Source organism: Equus przewalskii, chromosome 30 (assembly GCF_037783145.1).
Source record: "Equus przewalskii isolate Varuska chromosome 30, EquPr2, whole genome shotgun sequence".
NCBI classification, from domain to species: Eukaryota; Metazoa; Chordata; class Mammalia; order Perissodactyla; family Equidae; genus Equus; species Equus przewalskii.
Window position 1 is genome coordinate 15,219,748 of NC_091860.1, and position 23,804 is coordinate 15,243,551.

Here is a 23,804-nt window from a genome sequence, read left to right on the forward strand (position 1 = left end):
TAACTTTACATTTTATAGTAATATAAAGTTTGTTACTATAAGAGAGGTGAAATGTAAATATGAATGAAACAAATAATAAAAGCGACATCCACAGAATAATACCAAACCCTTCACCTGGTACTGACCGTATAATCAAGGATCGCATTCAATCAAGTATTAGCGAAATACTCCTGTGAGAACTTTAAGCATTATATTTCAGTAAGTTTCCATATTTAAATTGTCACCAACTAGTTACTCTGAGGAACTCAAACATGGGTTTGGATATTTTCATTGTTTTTCCAAATTGTTTTTTTTCCTTTTGTTATGTTAAGGAGATGCAATCACCAACCATCCTGAGCCAGACCAATCCTCACCATGAGAGCTATGCCTGTGACCTTTGCCTTATTTTTACCCCAAGATCTCTCCAGAGGAGCTTAGGTCTTACTACCATCACCTGCAGTGTGGGTGGAAGCATGTTTTCCACCTGAGCCCGAGCAAGCCAATAGTCCTCTCTCCCTTTCGAATATTCATACCCCATCCAAAATAAAAATCCCTGCTTCCCTTTTTGGGGACACCGTGACTCTGGAAATGATGCCTCATGGTCTCCTATTCGCTGTACATACACTTTACTTGGTGAGACAACTACTTCTGGTGGAGAGTCTGATTTAACTCACCAGGAGAGAACCCACTTTGGTTTCAGTAACAAAATATAAGAATAAATCACTGTGGCATTTGCTGCATGTATTTTATTAAGTAGGCTTTTTCTGCATTATTATAGGAATCCTAAATTATAAAGTTAACCGCGGTTTCAGATAAAACATGGCCTAGGCAGCTCTTAGCACTTCCAGACATAGGAACCGTCTAGTATTCTGGTCAGGCATCCTCCGCCAGTGCTAGGGCACCTCACCAAGCTCCTGTGTGATAAAACAGCAGTGGCCTCCACAGCATGTTTTTAAAGTAAGCTTTCTTAGAATTCTAGCTCGATTCTTGAAATGAATGCACACATACACGCACACACAGCCCACACTCATCTCCTTTTTGCTGCTGTTTTAACTTGTCAAAGAGGAAAGGTATATGAACCAAGTCTCATTAATATTAATACAGACTTTGTTATTTTACTCCCCGAACATTGTCACTTTGTTCAACTAAATTAAAGCCCTGACAGAAACCTCCAATTAATCCTCACTAAGAAAATGCATTACCATGTCACAGTTAATAAGTATTTCAATGTAATCACAACTTGATCACTCTCCTGAGCAGTTCAGTCCCTTGCACAGTGTGCTTAGAACCAGAATGTCAGATATTAGTTCCCTTAACGATTGCTCATATATGAGTTCAAATGGATAGTCGCTCTCGTTTCAGATGTACGAATAATCTTTTTTTTTTTTTTCCTGAGAAGGATAGGGAAGGAAATACCTAAATAGAAAGAAGAAATGTACATGTCTTAGTCTAATTGTTATCATAAAAGGAGTTTCTGGGATTCTGTTACAACCACAGGATGTGATGTTGAGCTCAGAGCTGGATCCAGGCTCCACTTACCAAACCCCAAAGAGCATCTGAACCACAAGCAGCAGCTCCCTCTGATGACAGGAGGCTCCCTCTGGCCCACTTAGCAGAGTTGTAATGAATTCCCTTTGGCTATGGGCTGCCGTAGGAAGCTTCACTAAGCTCCAAGGCATCATAGGCGAAGACCTTACCTTAATAAGAATCTGAATGGACCCTGTGGCTTTTGTAGATATGAAATACCAGAAGCTCAAGGTGCAGGCAGCGCTGGATTCTTGCCACACAGCACTCTTGAGGTGTGCTTCTTCACCCCGGAGCCCCACTGGAGTAGCTTCCAGATACAAGAAGTGCCCTAGGAACAAGGATGGGATTCAGAAAGGACAGAAAGAACAAAGAGGGAATTATTTTAGCTTTTCCATCGGTTAGGGTTCTTAATTACATTTCATATGACCTGAGCTGCCAAAGGCATTTCCATTTGAAACAGAAAAGCAATCTAATAGCCTTGCACTAGTGCACTGACAGAAAAATTTCCAACTGTCCGTGTTTTCAGGAAAGTACTTCACAGTATGCAGATAAACTAATCTGTCACGATATTGATGCCATCAACAAGGTAGTTATAGAAATCATCTAATGGACTCCCCAAAGTATCTAGTTATTGTAAAACAATGCAAAGATTACCTATGAAATGCAAATAAGAGAATATGACGAGTATTCAAGGTTCAGTCACCTGTCGAGTGCGTAAATAAACTATTGAGAATTTTAACATGCAACATGAGGGGAAAGATTGGGTTTCATATTTGTGCATCCAAATATCCAAAACACTTTCTGTATGTAGAGCTGAATATTTGAATGGGACATAGATTTTCCTTTCTCTGGCATGGTCAGCCTGTCTTGGAGAGCTTTGCTTTTCCATAGGTCTGTGGAATTTCAATATTTAGACACCCTTTTCCTATTCTGTAGCATCCAAGAATTCAAGATCTCTCCTTTTTTTCTGCCAATGTGCTTTGTTCCTTGACCAATGAGTCTGAGACTTGACTTCAGCTACTTACTGCAAAAATGAGCCATGCCACCACCTTTAACACACGTGATCTTATGGTTACGTCTGCACAGCACCCCTACAGGTTTCAAACTGCTGGCCCTTCATACCCATGATCTCATTTGGTCTCTACAATCCCTGTTTAGTATACAGGGCAAATTTTGTTATCTCCATTGGACAGATGAGAAAATCAAGAATCTGAAACGTTAAATAACTTGCAAATGATCAAACAGGTGGCAGAATTCAGGGTTATTGATTGCAAGGGTGTGTGATTTAGGAAAGGTACCTGATGGCAACACACATTATCTATCTACACTTATCGAAGGAATATTAGACTTTGATTCTTCACTTTTATGGGTTGAATTGTGTCCCCCCAAAGATGCTGAAGTTCTAACCCCAGTCCCTGTAAATGTGACCTTATTTGGAAACTGGTGTTTGCAAAGGATCAAGTTAAGATGAGGTCACTAGAGGTGGACCCTAATCCAATATGACCTAATAAAAGGGGGAAATTTGGACACAGAAACGGACAAGCCTAGAGGGAAGACAATGTAAAGACACGAACAGAATGCCATCTACAAGCCAAGGAATATCTGGGGCTACCCGAAGCCAGGAGAGGGGTGTAGGATAGATGATTCTCCCACGCAGCTCTCAAAAGGAACCAGTCCTGCCGACCCACTGATTTTAGACTTCCAGCCTCCAAAACTGAGAGACAATAAATGCCTACTGTTTAAGCCCCTCAGTCTGGGGCACTTTGTTACTGCAGTTCCAGAAGACAAATATACTCATTAAATGTCTGATTTACTTGCTGTGGCATCACGGTGGGCTCTCCGGAGCTCTCCAGTTGCTGTCAGGGAAGACGACGTGATACTCACTGTGAATATGATTAGAGCAACTGTAACAGCCTAATAACCTACCATTTTCATTTCCAAGTGTGTGGTCTCTGGGAGGTCTTAGGCTTTGATGCGAGCCAACCCCCAAAACCCAATCAAAGTTTTCAGCCAGGGAGTTTTGCCAGCCACACCAGCCTTTCTCAAATGTGCAGGAGCCACCACATTCGTTTTCATCAGTGTAATCTCCACAGTCATCCACAAAATTACAGCTTTGCTCCTGTTTATAACATTTGCCATTCTGACATTCCCGATAGCCATGCGGGCAGTAAGCTAAAAAACAGAAAACGAACAAAAAAGGATGAGGGAACACTATTAACTCATTAGTGAGGTTAAAAGGCAGTGAGAGGCAATTCACTCGAATGTACTAGGAAGAAGAATGGCATTTTTGAGATTCTGAATCCCTCTCTCTCTCTCCTAATACCCTCTAGAGTTCTGGCCTGTAGATCACTCACAAGGATCATTCAAATGAAAAAAAAAATGAAGTATCACTTTATTGATCTAAGAGAGAACCCTAAGTCTCTTCAAATATAGCATTTCTTATAAGCTATGTTCAAGGATATAAATTAGATCTGAGGCTTTCTATTTTTCATCCTGAAACAAAATCTTTAGGGTACTAAGAGCTTATGTATTATGGGGCATTTGGAAGTATACTCCATTAGCATCCATGCACTCCAGTATTTATCAGAAGCCAAACATATCTATGATACCTCCTCAGAAGCAGGGGGATGAATATATAAGCAATATCCAACTTCCCAACAGATTTTCCTCCAAAATGCATATTTATTTGTCAATCGTTTGGAATTATAGAAGCAATTTCTCTACAAGGCAATGTCAATCATAAAGATTTTTTCACAAGCTTAAAACAAACAGCAATACTTTTGAAGACCTGAGTTTGAACTCTGATGCTGATACTTATCAGTTAGGTGACTTGGATGAAACCTACACTGGGTGAGCTTTAGTTTCCCTACTTAGAAAGAGAAAAAAGAATAGTGAAACCTAGACAACTTAAGCTAATTAAAGACACTATTGTTTCTATCACCAGAGCCTAGAACAGTGCCTGGCCCTTAATAGGTGATTAATAAATATTAGTCAAATAAGTGAATGAGGGAAATAAAGTTCTTTGGAAATGATAAAGCAGTTCAATATGCACATCCAAAGTATTATTATTATCTTGCTCCAATATTACAATACAACATACACACCATGGGTAACCACATTACAGTAGGAAAAGTTGTTCCGAGATCCAACTTGGGACATCAGCTCCACCCTTGCTCTGTGACACTACAGTACCAGAAATTTTCTTTCTTCCCATTTTCCCCATCTACCAGGTCAGGAGCTGATAATACCACTCCCTACTTCATTTCTAGATCCAGCTTCCATGGCCTAAGGAAAATTGTCTGGTGGTTGATGATTGGTGAGGATTCGGGGTAGCAGGTGATTCAGGGATTTATTGGAAGATGTTCTGGGACCTAGAAAGTCCTGCTGCTAAAATTTCATATAGAGGCTTTTATGTCTTGCATCACTCTCACAACTTAGAAAATAGATGGTTAAGAGAGAAGAAACAGGAAGAGATGAATGGAATGCCATGTAGAAACCAATGGGGATAAGACTGGTGTTCTGAAGGCTCCAAGCCATTTTGTGTGCTAAACCGTTCCTGGACTGCTTGTTCAAGATTGCCTGATTAAATGGCTTTTATACTTGCAAAGCCTTTGAAAATAAGTTTCAGCCGTGCATTCTGCCTATAACAAAACTTTCTTGTCTGGGTTAATTGCTAACATTTTCCTTTCTTGCAGTTTGAGATCAAACTAATTTTATTTAGGTGCCCAGTTCAGTTTTAGTAGATTGGGGGTAAGACAAGAGACCTTTAATGTTTCAATTACAGAGTTTGACTTAGAATCATAACATTAAAGCACTTTTGAGCACACAAAAATGGAGATCACTTATAGTAACCCTCTTACTGATAGAAGAGAAAACTGAAGATTAGAGATATTAAATGACTTGCTTATTTTTTAAGAGCAGAGATGCAGTTTGGACTCAGGTCTGTTGTCTACAGAATTATTATTATTTTTCTTGCTGAGGAAGATTAGCCCTAAACTAACATCTGTGCCAGTCTTCCTCTCTTTTGTATGTAAGCCATCACCACAGCATGACTTGACAAGTGGTGTACGTCTGTGCCTGGGATCTGAAACCCGTGAACCTGGGCCACCGAAGCGGAGTGCATGAACTTAACCACTCACCCACAGGGCTGGCCCCCAGAATTATGTCTTAAATCCATTGGCTTGAAAAGAAAAGCAGTGATATCAGGTCATCTATCACGAGACAAGACCGCCAGCTACAGAAATGGTGGTGTTGAGTATCAGATACATTATTTCTCATGGGACTATTGAGAACCTGAGAAATCACTGGATCATTTAATTTTATATAAGTTGACATTTGTGTTGATAGTGTTAATTTCAATTTGTTTGGGGAGTAAAAAAAAAAACCTGATTCTTAAGATGCTTTTCTCCAAAGTGACTAAATCAAGCTAAAATCTGATTCCTTTAAAACAAACAAGAAAATAATTTGGACATGTTTCTAAATTGAAACACAATATAGATGCTAATATATTACCCAATCAATATAGCTAATATTTTAGAATAATCATAGTAACTAAGTTTCGCATTGTTAAAACATACATAGCTGCATAATTTAAAAATACAATAATATTACACGAGATTAATTTTGAAGAGAAAGCTGTTTACATCAATAAAGAAAATTACACTGCTATAATGCATTCTATCTATAAAATAACACACAACAGCATCTTTTGATAAATATCAAGGGAAATTATCAACTAATGTCATTTACTTATTTCCAAATTATTTTCCATGCCTGTTGTTTCGTCCAAACAAATCAGCTACCTAAGAGTAGGATGTGTACGTTTAAGTGATCTTGCTATTAAAGCTCTTGCGAAATTGTGTAACTTCGATTTTTACAGAAAAAAATAGTTTAAATTAGGCAGAGACCCTCTTTGTGGGAGGTTTAGTTTTGTAAAAAAAAAAGAACAAATTATAAAAGTTAAAAACCTCCAATGCAAATCTTAAGAGATATCTGAAACTTAACATCCTTAAATCCAAACTCTGATTCTTTCTCTCCAAACTTTCCCATTGAACAGTCTTCCTCTCTGTGTTTTTTTTTTAAAGATTTTATTTTTTTCCTTTTTCTCCCCAAAGCCCCCCAGTACATAGTTGTATATTCTTTGTTGTGGGTCCTTCTAGTTGTGGCATGTGGGATGCTGCCTCAGCCTGGTTTGATGAGCCGTGCTATGTCCGTGCCCAGGATTTGAACCAGCGAAACACTGGGCCACCTGCAGCACAGCGCAAACTCAACCACTCAGCCATGGGGCCAGCCCCTTCCTCATCTGTGTTAATGGCAACCAGATCATTCTAGTTACTCAGAGAAAATACTGAGAGGACTTTTGCTCCTAGCGTATACACAGTAAGAAAGAGTAAGAAAGCACGAAATTATCCTTCAGCCATAAACAACTAGAAATATGGGCAAAATATATAAAACAAGGTTTTAAGATATTGAACAGGAAGTACATGACCGTGATCCTGTAGAGAAAGGGAAAAAAGGCACATCCTATAATCACCCCAGATTTCTGCTTGGAGGAACTTTCTGGACTGTAGCTCCAAAAGCGTCAGCCCAGCAGAAAGCAAGGCTACATTGAGTTGAGGAGACAGAGTCTGAGACAGCGAGAATTTGCAAGGCAAGGTGGTGGACGAAAGGGAGCTATGTAGAGAAAGAGATCCAGTAATATGCTTAAGTCTTTGGCTGAATTCTAATTTTCACATTTTTAGGGTAAAATATACAAAGAGAGACAGAGAAGAACTTCTAAGAAAACAATAACCAGGAGCAATAAGGTGAAAAATTGCCAAAGTTCCTAGAGGGCCAGATGTCTTTGAGTTTCTATCAGCCAGAGTACAGAGTTCTTGATGAATAAACAGAGCATTCAGTAGCAATTCCAGAAAGAGTATACTTTAGTAATGGGGCAAAGCAACTCTAGAAGGAAGTAGACTCTAGACCATGGATTGGCAAACTACAGTCTCAAGACCAAATCTGGCCTACTACCTGTTTAAGTAAATAATGTTTTATTGGAAGTTAGCCATGCCCACTTATTTATATATTACCTGTGGTTACTTTCACATGAAAATGGCCGTTCTGTAGTAGCAATCAGGACTATATGGCCTGCAAAGCTGAACATATTCACTCTCTGAATATATTCTTCTCTTAATCTCAACTTGTTTTTAAACTAGATTGCTTTGAAAAGAAGACTAAATAAAGTTTCCCCTAAGTTAAAAAACAAATTGCAGAAAAAATTTGCTGATTTCTGTCCTAAACCTGTCTTTAAAAGAAAAGCTTAAAAATAAGCCTCAAAGGAACCTAACAGAACTGTCAGCAACTGAAATGCCTTCCAGAATGAAGTTCAATGCTTTTTAAAGGGATATACCAAACTTCAGCACTCAGCAACAGAGAATTCACAATGTCGAGCATCAAATTAAAAATTACTAGCATGTGAAGAAGCAGGAAAAGGTAATCTACAACCAGGAGAAAAATGAGTCAATAGAAGGAAATAGAGATACAATAGAGGAGACGGAATTATGAGACAAAGAAGTTAAAGCAGCTATCATAAATGTGCTTAATGTGTTCATCTATAATTCTACAAAATCTAGAAAGAGGTACTTGTACTAACAAGTAAGTTTAGTAGGATTATATTACCATCAATATACAAAAATCAATTACATTTCCATATGCTAGAAATAAACAAACGGAATCTGAAATTTAAAAAAAAATCCTGTAAAATAGCATTCCAAAACATGAAATTCTAGGGATAAATTTAACAAAATAAATGCTTGGCCTTTGCAATGACAACTATAAAATGTTGATAGGAAAAGAGACCTTAAATAAATGGAGACATATATCAAATTTATGGATCATAAAACTCGATATTGTTAAGAACTCAATTCTTTCCAAATTTATCTATAATTGCAACATAATCCCAATCAAAATTTCAGTAGGATTTTGTAAATGCATAAACTGCATCTAATTATGAGAACTCAACAAAGACAAGTTAAGAGATATTCTGCAAAATAAAGGCCTATAATTTTCAAAGATGTCAAGGTAGAAAAAGACAAAGAAAGCCTATTTGCTGTACATTAAAGAAATCTAAAGATATATAAAAACTACATGATCCTTGCTTCAATCCTGAACCAGGTCAAAAATAAAATATTACATAAAGGACATTTTAGGGGCAATTGGTGTAGTTTGAATGAGGCTTACAAATTAGATCATAATATTGTATCAATGTTAAATTTCCTGACTTGGTCATTATACATATAAATGAATGTCCTCTATTTTACAAAACAGATTATGAACTATTTAGAGGTAAAAGGGCATGATAATGTCTGCAACTTACTCTGAAATGATTCAGAAGGAAGTAAGATTATATATAAAACAAATGGGCAAGCAGATAATAATCTGTGTATCTGTATGATGTATAAGTTCTTTGAATAGTTCTCGTGATGTTTCTGTGAATTGGAAACTATTAGAAAATTTTTAAAAATTAAAAATTTTGAAAGTTAAAAAAATTAAAATCCTCCAATGGCATCCTATCTCCCTCAGAGTAAAAGCTAAAGTCCCTAAGATGGCCCATAGGTATTCCACAACCTGGTCCCTATTTTCTCTCTTATCCCATAGCCCTCTAGTCAAAGACTACCAGGGACAAATCTGTCTTTGAACAAGTTGGGTTTATTCTTTCTTGAAACGATGGAGAACAAATACCATAGGGAACTCCGTGTGGGGCAGTTCAATAAGAGGGTGGTAGAAATTACTTATTATAGGATTAGAACTTTGGTTAGGTTATTTTGGGAGGGTCCAAGGAAGTGGACTTTCACTCCAGATTGGGTGCTGTTAGGAGGCAATGATAATTCTATGATTGGTTATCTTAATGATTCTTATCTAACAAAGGGAAGACTAGAATAGGCTAAAGTTATAATTGATTAGAAACAGCTTTCACTCATATGAGTCAAGATAGGGAAATGTTTGTCATTCTTTTGGCTTAGACAACATTGGTGTTTTGTCTGGTTCAGGCACAGTTACAAAGTGATCTTATTTTTATCTTGATCCATTGTGGTCCCAGAGGGGCTTTGTCTCACACTGATGCTCTGTGACACTGTTTATGTTCAAAAGGAGAAACGCTAGCTTGTTTAGTAAGATCAAGGCCTAGCTGAGAGTAGCAGGCTAGGTCCCAGATGTCAGGGGTTGCTTCTTTTTTTCTCACTTTGTAATTCTATTTATGTGGCAAGAGAGTTCAGTGGAGCAACTAACTCTTCTAGGTGATATAAGAATAGAAAATAAAACCCTTCTGGCTATCTTCTTTGCAGTAGGTAAAAAATGGCAGACCAGTTGCTTTGGGAGATCTTGAAACATTTGAAAGTCCTTCATATTTGTTATTTTTCAAACCTCTTGATTTTTCCCTGTAGTAATTTGAAGCGAAAACTTGAAAATATGAAGGTGCTGTGGGATCTACTTTAATGTTAGCATGGAAGGAGATAATATGTGGAAAGAAATTCCATAGAATAGAGGACAGTAGCCTTAAGGAACTGACAAAAAAACAGGTGGATGAATTGTGATTTGCATTAAGAAAAAATGGAAAACATGGCAGGAAGTCTAGGCAGAAAAGAAGCTTCTGGGCTTTAAGGAGAAAGGCCAAACAGTGGTTCCAACTGGCTTGTGACAAATATGGCTGAGCCGGTAGTTCAGAGAACAGCATCTTTCCGTGTTTCTATGTTTCCTGGGCAATGCTTACTAGCCCTTGGCTCAGCCCTCAGGTGGGAACAAATTGCAAATTCATTCAAATATTGTTCCTGCAGGCTGCATCATCTTCCTTCCAGAGAGCAGCCGTCCAAATATTCAAAGAGCACTTTCCACCTTCTCGATCAGCATAACAAAATTTATACTAACAAAGTTACCTCCCCTGTTCCTTCAAAAAGATATTTCCAGAAAGAATGGTTTAATCCTCAGTTTTTAAATTACCCATTTTCAGTACTTCACATTTAAGAAATACTATGCTAACATTACATGCTAACATTCAACTAATTCTAACTCTATATTGAAAAAGCACTCAAATGAGAAATCCAAAGGTACTCCTAAAAATAAATAAACATACCTTAATGATTCCAACTTGGAGACAATTTCTGAAGTCTTGCTGGTGAACAATTTGCATATCTTGAGTTTCTAGTTTATATTATTTAGAAGGTAAGGCAGTGAGGTTGATCATTAAAAATCATTATTTTCTGAAGTCTTAAATTCAACTATCAGGGATAACATGAAGACAGTGAATTAATTTGATATCAAGAAATGTAAAACAGAGTAATCTTTCACTGTCTTCCATGGTACCTGATAGAAGCTTTGAGGATTTAAGGAGAATTGGTTTTGTCTCACAAATGGAGCAGCTGCCACGAGACAGAGCAGGAGCTGGAAGTATGATCTAGGGATAAATCTCAAGATCAAAATCACTTTAGGAAAATTATATTTTGTGCTTTTATGGAGTTAAATTTTTCAATCCTTCCTTTTATGGTTTCTGAAATCCAATCTTAAATAAAATTCTCCCATATTTTTTTCTAGTACTGTATGATTTCATCTTTTCTTTTTTAAAGATTTTTAACCTTTGATGCACCTGAAATTTACTTTGGCATATGGAACGAATGATAAGATTTTTAAAGTGAAAAAGAGGAATACACACACGCACAACATACACATATGCTGGTGTATTTATTGAATGTCCCTGGAAACACACATAAGAAATGAACAATTCCTCTGGAAATAAAAGCATAAAGACGGAAGTCAGAAGAAAATGATTTTTTTTAATCTATGCCCCTTTTTGGTAATACTTCATGTGGGTGTTTCAAATAAATATTTGCTTTATTTTAAAAATAATAATAGGAGGATAGAACAAAGGCCTGCGCATGCCAGGACCTTGTCCTGGAATAAAGAAAGGGTTGAAGTAGTAAAATTATCGTTTGGGAATCCAAGACAGGCTAAAGTTCCGCTGATGGATATTAATCTGGAATGAGTGACAGGAATGTTGACAGTTTTCTGGAGACCACAGTTTATGGGAAGTGGAAGACTGAACATCCTTCACTCCAGATGGCTGTGGGGGAAATGTTGAAATTAAGGGAGAACCCAATTTCAGTTTAGAAAGGAGATACAGGGGATGAAATGCTCTGTGGAAATATCTAAGATCTATACTAAATTCGCGAGTATGAGTTATGAAAGGTAGAGGTAAAAGAGAAAGTGAGTAGTGATAAAAGAGAATTCATGAGAAGTCCACTAGTCATCCTTCATCTCTGTTTCTCCCTCATTTCCCATATTCAATCAATCACTAATACCCTCCCATTTTACTTTCTAAATATCTCTTAAATCATCTGCTTCTCTCAAGAGACACTCATCTTTCCCCTTGGCTAATGAAATAGCTTCCTAATCGATTGCTCTGTGTCCACTCTAGTCCTCCTGAAATTCATATCCTACGTTGTAAGCAGAGTGTTTTTCAAAATGCAAATTAGATCACCACCCTCTTTGAGAGTCTTTAATGGTCTCCTATTGCAGTTAGGGTAAAGACCAAATTTATTAACGTGATGTAGAATCAACTCAAAGTCTGTGCGCTACTCATTTTCCTAGCCTCATCTCCTATCACGCTCCCCTTCAACTCCCCACCACAAACGTATTGCTTTCTTGCAGCCCCTCTAACCACAGATACTTTACATATGCTGGGCCACCTGCCTCCAGAACTCTGTCTTTGAAACTCTTGCAGATTTCAGGTCAATCTCCAATTCCTGCAAGAAGCCTTGATTGGTCAAATCCGTCTATTATAGCCTCTTGTCATATCAGGCAGCTCTTCTTCACAGCACTTTAATAATAGTATTGTACTTGTCTGCATGGTTATTTGCATAATGACTCTTTCCACCGCTAGTCTGTAGAGTCCAGGGTGGAAGGAAACTGTCACATACTAGAAAGTTATACGTTTGCTGGATAGACAAAATAATGAATGAATAAATGAATGAATGGACTGAATAAAGCAAGGAGAAGGGCACATATCACAGAGGGAGAGCTTTCTAGGAGACGGTTGATGACTGGAAAAGGAGTTGACATTTTGGTTGTTGGGCAAGGATGACAGAGATAGGGCTGTATTTGGATTGATGAACTCTGAGATGCCAAGACTGAGGCTATTAGAGAAGGAGAGTCAGTCACCTCCGACCTATTTACTGCGATGAAGACAACAAACATTCCTGGATTTCTTTCTTTGCTTTTGGATAGTGACAGCAGCTATTCAGTTTGTTCAAAACATACATTTCCAATACTTTAAGCAAAGATTTCCCGTAAATATTAAATCTATAGACAGAATTCTATAGTCACAATCCGAATTCAATACTACCTTTACATAATTTGATCCTATGAAAAAGCAATTCCATTTGTAAATTTTGCTGACTTGGTTAAAACAAATTCCATGTAATAAAATGGAGGCAATTATCGAATTCAAAGGGGAAAATAAAAGAAAACGGACCATCTTAAGCAAGATTCTATTAACAGGAAGCAAAACAAATGCATAGTATTTGTATGCCTAAACACAACTCTCATTCATGCAGTATATTATGGTTTAAATTAATTGGAATAAACTATATTTGAATTTGTTTCAATTTACATATTGTTGACTTTGTATATATCATTCATAGCAAATAGAGTGCATCATTTATATTATTATCTAGTATGATACTAATTTGTAACACTAATTATATTATTAGTGTAAAATACTAAAATTAATATATATTAATGATTATTCGTATTAAATGTATAAATACATTTATAGGACTTTAACATGTATTATTATATTGCCCTCATCTCAGTTCCCAGGCAGATGCAGAGATCAGGATCCTTACGTGTAGATGAGAAAACTGAGCTCAAGGGAAGTGTAAATGGCTTCAAAAATATCTATAAATCAGCCAAGACATATTATCACAGCATATCATGCATTGGAAAATATTGACTATGCTGCTGTATTCAACTGTTTTCTCTGGAGAAGAATAATTCTGAATTTTCCTTGAAATTTACTAAGTTACCATATATATGGGGTATGTAAAGAGAAGGGGGAATAGTCATGAATTACTTAGGACAAGGTGAGAAGCGGATCGAAAGCTAAAGGAACTGAGGAAATAAATGTAATCAAAGGTAAACACAAATCGTTTCCTCCTGAAGTTTTCCGAAAAAATATGAGAATAAACTTCAGTAAATAACAGACAATTAATGTAAAAAAATCTATTTTTTTCAGGTTGTCTTCTGTATAATCAAAAGGCTAAGTAATTTTGATGAATATATGCAAATGCCAGATAGTTTTAGCACCACAAATTCCACTTTGGGTAAGAGAAGGCTAATCAGATCAAGCAAAATAGCAAGTAAGTAAGTATAGCACCTAAAGTCACCACTTTAAGGTCAATCCACAGACCTTCAGGGATCCAAAGTCTGGTCTTAATCAGTTCCTTTAACTTTTCTGTATAAAAATTTTTCCATTACTAAAATAGTTATTAGATCTGACCTCATTTACGTGGCTATTTTGAAATACAAATAAATGATTATAAAATGTTTTGGAAAAAAAAGTGAATCACTCCTCAAATAACTATATTGAAATAAATTCAGGTGAACATTTGCTTTGGGTAAAAAAATGAAAACATTCATTAATAATTATCACTTTCATTATCATAGCTTTTCATTTCATTTCACATCATGTGAAATCATATCACATTTCATTATCATATCATATCAAATTAATTGAATGCCAACCAAGACCAGGCATTTTATACAAATTATCTCTAATTCTCATGATATTGAAAAATAAATATTATCTTGATTTTACACCAATATTAGTGAACTTGTGCAAATTCACATTGCTGGCATACGGCAGAGTGGGGATTTAGACCCAAATGGATCAAACACTGAAGTTTGGGTTCTTTTACATTATAGCTCATTGCATAAAATCCTAGGTCAAACATAAAAACTGAGAAACAACAGAAGCAAAAGACTACATCTCTCTCCTAATTGGAGTTTATAAATAACAACCACGTGTACAGTTATATAAAGTTCACTAATAATACAATTCACTATATGGTGGGAGAACCGAATGACATAAGAACATACTGTGAAAGATTAGTGACACCAGGAGATGTGGCATTAGGGTCACCAGTGATGGCTCCACAGAGAAGCTGGGTACTAAACTGCCTTAAAAAGAAAAAAAAGAATTCATGGAAGAGATACAGAGAGTAGGAAATGCCTTTGCAGCAATTGAAAAGTGGCATGAAGAATAAGGACAGGCATGAGTCACTGCATGCTCATGGATAAAAATTAAATCCATCTTGTTTGAGATCCAAATTGATATTTTTATAGCACTTGATAATTTACAAAGCACTTTCATATGTGTGTATGTGTGGAAATATACATACATGCATGCATGTATACACACGCACGTGTGTGTATGAGCATACTTATTACGCATAAAATTTTAAAAGCAACCATATAGAGAATAAACTAGACAATATTGGAGCCAGAACTCAAAATTCACATCCTCTCACTCCAAAATTCATGCACAGAATTAGTGGAGAGATGACCTTATAGAATACTCAGCTGTCTGCTTCATGATCAAAACATTTCCTCACTCTCCGTCTTCAATAAGATTTAGTCTAAACTCCTGAGCACATCGTTCAAAGACATTCACAAGCCAGTTCCAGCCCAGCTTTCTGGAGTCATTATTTCAAGTCCTCATTCCATCATCTAACTTTCATTCACACCACACGTCTGTCTATTCCTCTAAACACACATGGACCTTTATGTACCCAAGTCGTTGATCATGTTCTTCCCAGTTTTAGGCATACATTTCTCTCCCTATTAAAAGGCTGCTATTCCGCCAGATCCAACTAATTAAACTTTACCAGATCCCTCCTTCTTTAAAAAAAAAAGATGAAGAAAGAAACTGGGTGTAGTAGTCTGAATAATGAACCATCAAAAATGTTCCTGCCCAAATCTCTGGAAACTGTGAATATGTTACTTTATGTGGAAAAAAAAAAAGATGTGATTTTTGGCAAAGGTGATTAAAGGTAAGGATCTTGGGATGGGAATATTATCCTGGATTATCTAAATGGGAATAATATAATCATATTATTCCTTAAAAATGAAAGAGGAAGGCAGAAAACTGAAAAACAGGCAGAAAAGACTCAAGTTATGAGAGGAACTTGACCCATTATTGTCGGCTTTGAAGATGGAGCAAGAGGACCACCAGGCAAGCAATTTGAGCGGCCTCTGAAAGCTGAGTACAGACCTCAGCTGACAGCCAGCAAGGGAATGGGGACCTCAGCCCTTTAACCACAAGGAGCTGAATTCAGCCAATGACCTGAACGAGCGAAGAAACAGGTTCTCTCCCACAGCCTCTAGAAAGGAACGCATCCTACAGACATTGTGATTTTCAGTGAGACCCCTGTCAGACTTCTGACCTCAGAGCTGTGAGGTAATAAATTTGTGTTCTTTTAAAGCCACTCAATTTGTGGCATTTTGTCTGACAACATATAAAACTAATACGGTGGGGCATGGATGTTATATTTTGGCAAATCTGAGTGTGAATCCCACTTCTCCTTATGTGATTTTGGGTAAGTCATGTTACGTTGAGGTACATCATTTATAAAAAGAAGATGATCTTACACAAAAAAATGCATCTAAAATGCCTGACAGTGCCCTAGTACGCCATACATAGCAAACAGTCAACAAACGATGGCTATTATTATTACTATTACTATTATTTTAATTGTTATTTATTTCTTTCTGGGGGATCCTCATTACACTTACATTTATCACAATACTATAGGATATAGCATGATTTTTTTTGTAATTATTCATTTATAAGGATGCCTCTCCTATTAAACTATAAGCTTCTTACAGAAAAGCAAGAGGCTATGATATTTATCATTGCGTCAGTAGAGCATAGAATATTATCATATATATAGCATCCACTCAATAAACGTATGTTGATTGCAGCAAAGTGGAATACCCCTCTAAGAACTGTGAACTTTACCTTTTAGCACAGGAAAGATATTCAGTAATTCTCAGTAAAGGAGTGACGTCATCAGAGTACTGTTCTAGGAAGTTTAATCTTTTTTAACCGAAAAATGAATGGAAATTGGAAGTGACTGGAGGCAGTGAGACTAGTTAGGTCTCAGCTAGTTTCTTTCACTTGATATCGGACATATTAGGAAACTGACAAAGAGAGGTGAAGTGACTTACTTAAGGCTATATTTTCAACTCTGGGAAATAAAAGGCTAAAACTCACTAAAAAAAATTCAAGTACAATATTCTTTCCACGATATGTAGCATTGCTACATGTGGTTCAGAGTCAGTTGGTGAACTTAATGTAGAACCCTAAAAGGAAATATCACCTGCCAGACAGTGTCCACTTTTCAAAGTATAATGGGAAATTAACTAGGGACAGCCTCCCCTGGTCCAGCTTAATTTCCAGGGGAGTACCGATTCAGAGGGCTGAAGCTGGACATAAAATCATGTGAAGCTATTCCTGTGAGTCCATGCCTACACTAGTTTCTGGCTACATTAGGTCTCTTAAGACTCAATAATATTGTGAATAGCGAAGAACCACATATAAGAATAACTGCTGGGGGCATTAGCTATGAATAGGGATCATTCAGCCTAATAGAATTCTTTGAATCAGGAGATACACCTCTCAGGAGCCAAGATTAGGTCTGTTCTCCCATTACACCTGATTGGGACATTCGAACCCTGGGGATCTGTACCAGGACACAGACACTACGAATTCATCATTCATTATCTATGCTCAAACCTGAGTCAACGAGCCATCTAAATATTCTATTTACAATAGGCTGAACTGTTGTGTGGCCTTGATCACTTTTAGAACAACTGAACCAGAACATAAACTAGATTATATGTTTCAAATACATAGAGACAACATATAAAATAAAAATATTCTTGGGGCCAGCCCGGTGGCGCAGTGGTTAAGTGCACACATTCTGCTTTGGTGACCCGGGGTTCGCTGGTTCGGATGCCAGGTGCGGACATGGTACCACTTGGCACGCCATGCTGTGGTAGGCGTCCCACATATAAAGCAGAGGAAGATGGATGCAGATGTTAGCTCAGGGCCAGTCTTCCTCAGTAAAAAGAGGAGGATTGGCAGCAGTTAGCTCAGGGCTAATCTTCCTCAAAAAATAATTAATTAATTAATAAAAATAAACATATTTTTAAAAATCGTAAGATTCAATTTAAATTCAGCTATAATAAATTATAAATTCATTTAAAGTATATGTCTTGAACTGGGGGACAATTCTTGTAGACCCTGGCATGGAAACCTGTGGAATGTGAGATCTGATCCCTGTTTTCTATGAGCTTAAAATCTTCCTAGTAAAATGAGACATTCACACATGAAACATAAAATAAACAATAAAGACTGTGGTTTGCCATTACTGGTCTCAGGCAAGAGTAATAGTCGTGAGGAGTAGTTATTGGGGCTGGATGGCTGCTGCCACCCAGTGGACACTATCAACAGTCAGTTTGGCTAAGCCATCAATGAACCAAGACCAAGCATCCTGGAGAAATTCCTGGAAGCAGGGTCCCCAGGTAGTCAAGGCTTCCCATTATTTATCAAGGGGGAGGTGAAAGGCTTTAAAGACGTGCCTGTGACTTTTTTGCATAAGGAAGATACAACTGAAAACCAGATTGGCTTTTCTCTTGAATACACCATCTCCATCAAATAAGAGGAGACTGTTGAACCTTTCCAGCTCAGTATTTAGCACCTGAGTGGTCCCCAACCCAAGATGGGAATATCTGGGCACAACGTTACCTGGAAATCCTATGAAAAGTACTTGGTCTCCAAAAGTTCCCAGCAGCAGGTCCGGATCTTTTTCTCAAATGAATATACTAGGTAGACCCATTGGGGAGGCAGGGAGTACAGTGCCTAACGGAAACCTCCAGACAGAAGCTCCTCCCTTTGCCAGAGGCTCCATCAGTGTAGCTACCAGTAATAGATACCTGTAGTTCAGGGAGGGCCTTGGGGAATTTAGGCCCCAAGAGGAATGCTGCTGAGCCAGCCTGTTGCACTGTCTCTAACACAGTGTGCTGTTTAACATGCCAGCTAAATTTGGCACATTTTGTGGTCAACTTGTATGAAATTTCTAGATGAGGCAAATATTGTCTCCAATATCCAAACAGTCTGATTAGGTGCTGGACTTCCTTTTTGGTAGTGAAGGCCATGAGGCAAGTGAACTTTCCTTTTCTGTCTTAGGGATCAATCTTTGAGCCTCAGCCTATAGTGCTCCTCAGAATTTGATGTGGGTGTCAAGAATTGTGAAGGGTCTGAGACTTTACCCTAATGGCAAGCTAGTAAGTTAGCCTGTCATAATTTTATGGATGGTATTAGAAAACACAAGACTCCTGGATCAGAGATGAAGGGTAGTTTATTATTCACAGTAATAGAAGCAGCCAGCCTATCATCACATTTTGTGTGTTAGTTCCCTGAATCTCAATTCCCACAGGGTGATGTGAAAAAGAGTATATGGTACCTGTTCAAGTAGTGGTTTTCACTGCAAGAGAGGAACTCTGAGCGTAAGGAACTCAAATCTTTTTTTTCTCTTTTTGTGAGGAAGATGGTCCCTGAGCTAACATCTGTGCCATTCTTCCTCTATTTTATATGTGGGACACTGCCACTGCATAGCTTGACAAGCCGTGTGTAGGTCCATGCCCAGCATCTGAACCTGCAAACCTGAGCCACCAAAGCAGAGCATGGGAACTTAACCACTGTGCCACTGGGCTGACCCCTCAAATCTTCTACAATGGGCCGTAAGCATGCTTGCCCTTAGATCTAGACAGAGAAACTATCTCTACATTCCAAGGCTGTGAGTGAACCTGAACTTTTCTTTGGAGCAAGACAATGTTTGTGTCTTCCAAGGTTGTTTATTGTACAAGCATCCATGGAAAGATACCTCAAAACAAAGAGCAGTGAGTGCCTTGCTTTGGAAAAATGTACAGAAATGCAAGACATCCATGGAGAACTGTCTCCCAACATTGAGTGGTTGGTCTCTAAAAGCTCACCAGGATTAATGAATCATTCCTGAGGTCTTATATGAGTCATTATCAGCTCTAATGCCATTGTCATCAATTCTTTTTGAGTCCTATCAGCATTATATCATCAATGTAGTGGAGCCAGTTAGTATGTAAGGGAGAGGGGTATTCTTTTCTATGTCTCAGTTCATCCATTAGTGACAGAAGAATTTGAACACTCCTGAGTCAGCACAGTAATTGTGTGTTGGAGGCCCAACCAGAAGATAACAAATAGATCTTAATCTGGTGCCAGAGGGATCAAGAAAAGTGCATTAGCAATGGCCATAGTGGCATAACAGGCACTGTCAGTTCTGCATTTGTTATAGTCACAATGTCTGAAATAGCTGGTGCTACAGGGGCCACACTAAATTCAGCTGGCAAGAGTTAACAGTACACTTTTAACTGGCCACAAAGGGTTGACATATTGAGATCTGGCGTCTTTCAACAAAATAGCTCTGCTGTCTTAAAGTCATTAGTGAAAGCTGTGATCTCCTTCTCTCCTTCTGGAATGCTGCATTATTTTTTATACAACGTGGGAAGTCTATTTGGTGGTGTGTTGGGCACTAGTCCGACTACTGCCTCCCTACAAGATGCTCTTTGCAATCAGCAAAGTCCCATTGGGACTTGATCAACATTCACAGGACAAGCAGGTAAAACATCAATGCCAATTACACATGCAGCAGCATCCACAGTGGAAAACATGAGTCTAAACTATCTTACCCAAATGGCTGCAGTTACTTCCCTTCATGACTTTACTCCTTTTACAAATCCAGCCAATTGATGCCTGGTTCTTGCCTCTCAAGTGAACTTGATATTCAAAATCATACACGTTTGTATCTATCACTTTTTACCCCAACCCATTGTACCTTCACTGGGATGTAAGGTCTTCTGTTTCACCTGTTTCACCTAGAGATGGGCAACCTGAGGCCCACTCTTGTTAGGGTCCAGGGTCAGATAGTGGAGGAGCTGAAGGAGTAATTTGTTTTAAGAGCCACACCCTTGGCTTAGTTTCTCCAGTAGAGAAAGATTTATCTCTATGGAAGATTTGGTTCTATAGAGGTACCTTCTGTTTCAACCAGTTGCATGACTGCCTGATTGGCTTGGATTGCAGACTTTGCCTGGTTGAGGAAAGAGTCTGTCTTGAACATCTTTTGACTCAAAATGATCTTAGCCTCCTACACAAGGCTTCCTGGTACGAACAAGAAATTTAGTGGAGTCCTCCCTATTGGGGAGTAGGGGTGTGGAGCAGATCTTAAAACTTGGTCTTTCTCTGTATGAAGGACTCATGATCAGGACTGTCATTCTGCAAAATTATATAGCCAGAATGAAGCAGCTTTGAGTAGAAGCCTTCATGGGCTTGTATGAAATTTTACTGGCCTTGGAGAAGTAGCCCTATGTTAGCTATAATATAGTCATAGAAACAGAACTCCAAAGGAGCGAGCTTTGCTGTGGGCAGACTGTTCCCAAATGAACTGCAGTAGCTTAAAGTATGAGGTTAAGTGTGAGATGGTGTAGATGCGGCCATTCATCCTCTAAGAACTTAACCTTTCTCCCTGCTTCTTCTCACAGAGGCACCAGCCAAGGCTCTAGCAGCTATGCAGTCTACTGTCTACAGTGGTCCTGGATTTCCCTTCTCTTTCTCTAATTATAGACCAGCACTTCAGAATTACAGAAACACGTTGACATCCAGTGATGGATCTACACGTGCCACATCTAAGACACCCAAGACCTAAGGCTCTGCTCTTTTTGTAACAAACAGTCATTTCCTCTCCACCAGGGAAGAACCAGCCATATGATAGTCACTGTCTGGTCACCCCGACCTACCTAACTGCCTTTGTGTTTGGCACATTCAGCAAGGATATGAGTAGGGCTGATGGGAGATTTCTCTGCCAACAATGGGTTAAAACTGAGGAGTAGTGGTTGAATTATTTGTAGAAATAATGGTAAAATGGAGGCAACTAGTATCATGTGATGCATCCAGTGATAAACTCTACTTTTCTGGATTTTAATGCTATATATTGTAAAAAAGTTAATAAACTTTGAGATATCCAAGTAAAGCCAATACAAATAGACATCTGTACCCTTGGAAAGTCCTATTTTCTTAGTTAATAATAAGTTGATTTAGTGGCATTGCTTTTTTTCTGTTTTTGGTGAGGAAGATTCACTCTAAACTAATATCCGTGCTAATCTTCCTATATTTTATATATGGGATGCCTCCACAGCATGGCTGATGAGTGTAGCAGGTCGGCGCCAGGATCTGAATCCGCAAACCCACCTTGCCAAAGTAGAACGCAGAACTTTAACCACTTTCCACTGGCTGGTGCCTAATGGCACTTCTTTTTAATAAAGAATACAGAGTTAACATAAACATTAAGTTAAGAATATATGAATTTGCTCCCTTGCCCAAGGGGATACCCAATCACTGCGTATGTGAGATGTGCTTATCTGACTCCCCCTCACTTGAAGTCCACAATGGACTACTACTCAGCCGTAAGAAATGATGAAATTCGGCCATTTGTGACAACATGGATGGACCTTGAGGGTATTATGCTGAGTGAAATAAGTCAGAGGGAGAAAGTCAAATACCATATAATGTCACTCATAAGTAGAAGATAAAAACAATGACAAACAAACACATAGCATTGGAGATTGGATTGGTGGTTACCATAGGGGAAGGGGGCAGGGGGAGGGCATAAGGGGTGATTAGGCTCACATGTGAATGGATGGAGTATAATTAGTTTTTGGGTGGTGAACCTGATGTAATCTACACAGAATTTGAAATATATTATGATGTACATCTGAAAATAAATAAATTAATTAATTAAAAAACATGAAGTCCGACCCCAACACCCTTGTTGCCACTAAGAAATATGAAAAATAAAAACCAGAAAGGAACTTCCTTTGTCCCTTTCCCACATTTACCCCATAAGACAACAACGTAAACATACCCATCATCTAAGCCTCTTGTTCATATTACCTTAGACAATACCCTCTGTGCTTCATACATTTACAATGGCACTCTAAATACTTAAGTTGAACTGCAGTCTGCTCCTAAGAACATTCACAGTTTTGATGAGAACTGCTTGCATATGAATAGGTTGGTCTTGGAGCAGTCAGAACGTATATTGAAAATGAATAAAATGAAACACAATAAATACTAGTCAAACTATCACAATTTTTGTGTGTGTGTGTGAAAAAGATTAGCCCCGAGCTAACATCTGTTGCCAATCTTCCTCTTTTTGCTTAAGGAAGATTGTCGCTGAGCTAACATCTGTGCCAGTCTTCCTCTATTTTGTATGTGGGATGTGGCCACAGCATGTGCTGATGAGCAGTACTAAGTCTGTGCCCAGGATCCGAACTGGCAAACCCTGGGCCACCAAAGTGGAACACACGAACTTAACCACTACACAACCGGGCTGGCCCCCACGAAATATTTTAAGTGGTGCCATAGACACATAGAAATCCACTTTCAGAGCTGTGTGTTACATTTGATCAGCAAAGACAGCTGGGGAATCTTATGATTTATTTAGATGTGCTTCCAGATCAATTCCCCCAGTGGGTAGGGGCCATGATTCCAGTTGTACTATCCACATAAAGCATGTATTATTTAGAGAGAAGAGAGGGATGGAGGGAAGGAGAGAAAGAGAGAAAGGAGGAGGAATGAGTTTATTTAAAAAACTTATCCTTGCTCTTCATTACTGAAATAAACAATATGAACAACCAAGAATAACGGCAGTGTAATCTGCAACTACACCCTCATCAACTGTAGTCTTTCAGTCCCCTTTTTTCTGTAGCTTTTTCAGTTACAGTTTTGGTGTTTGGTGTGTTTTATGGTTCCTAGCTCTCCAGGCACATGAAGCTTAATGCTATTTTCTGTTATGTACTCACTAAAGGGAAATATTTCTCCTTGACAAACACGCCTGCCCATCATTTAAAGGCTCTTTCGGAAAAGGAAATTGATGATGGCATAACATCAACCAGCCATTTACCTAGAGGCCTATTGACTGGGTTAAGTGTATAAGACAAACTACTCTGTGGTTAGTTTGTAAAAAGAATTCTTGGTGGCTGGCCCCGTGGCCTAGTTCATGCACTCCACTTCAGCAGCTCAGAGTTCACCTGTTTAGATCCTGGGCATGGACTTACACACCCCTCATCAAGCCATGCTGTGGTGGCATCCCACGTAGAAGAACTAGAATGACTTA

At 38.3% G+C, this 23,804-nt stretch overlaps 1 protein-coding gene across 1 annotated transcript in view; it reads right to left on the bottom strand.

Moving 5' to 3' along the window:
• Positions 1 to 23,804, bottom strand: part of MALRD1 (MAM and LDL receptor class A domain containing 1) — a 648,353-nt gene that overhangs the window by 294,568 nt on the left and 329,981 nt on the right. Inside the window, exons 28-29 of the mRNA XM_070600827.1 lie at positions 3,433 to 3,678; positions 1,677 to 1,834 (exon numbers count right to left, since the gene is read on the bottom strand). Of these exons, the coding sequence (XP_070456928.1) occupies positions 1,677 to 1,834; positions 3,433 to 3,678 (404 nt within the window). The remainder of the gene's footprint in view (positions 1 to 1,676; positions 1,835 to 3,432; positions 3,679 to 23,804) is intronic.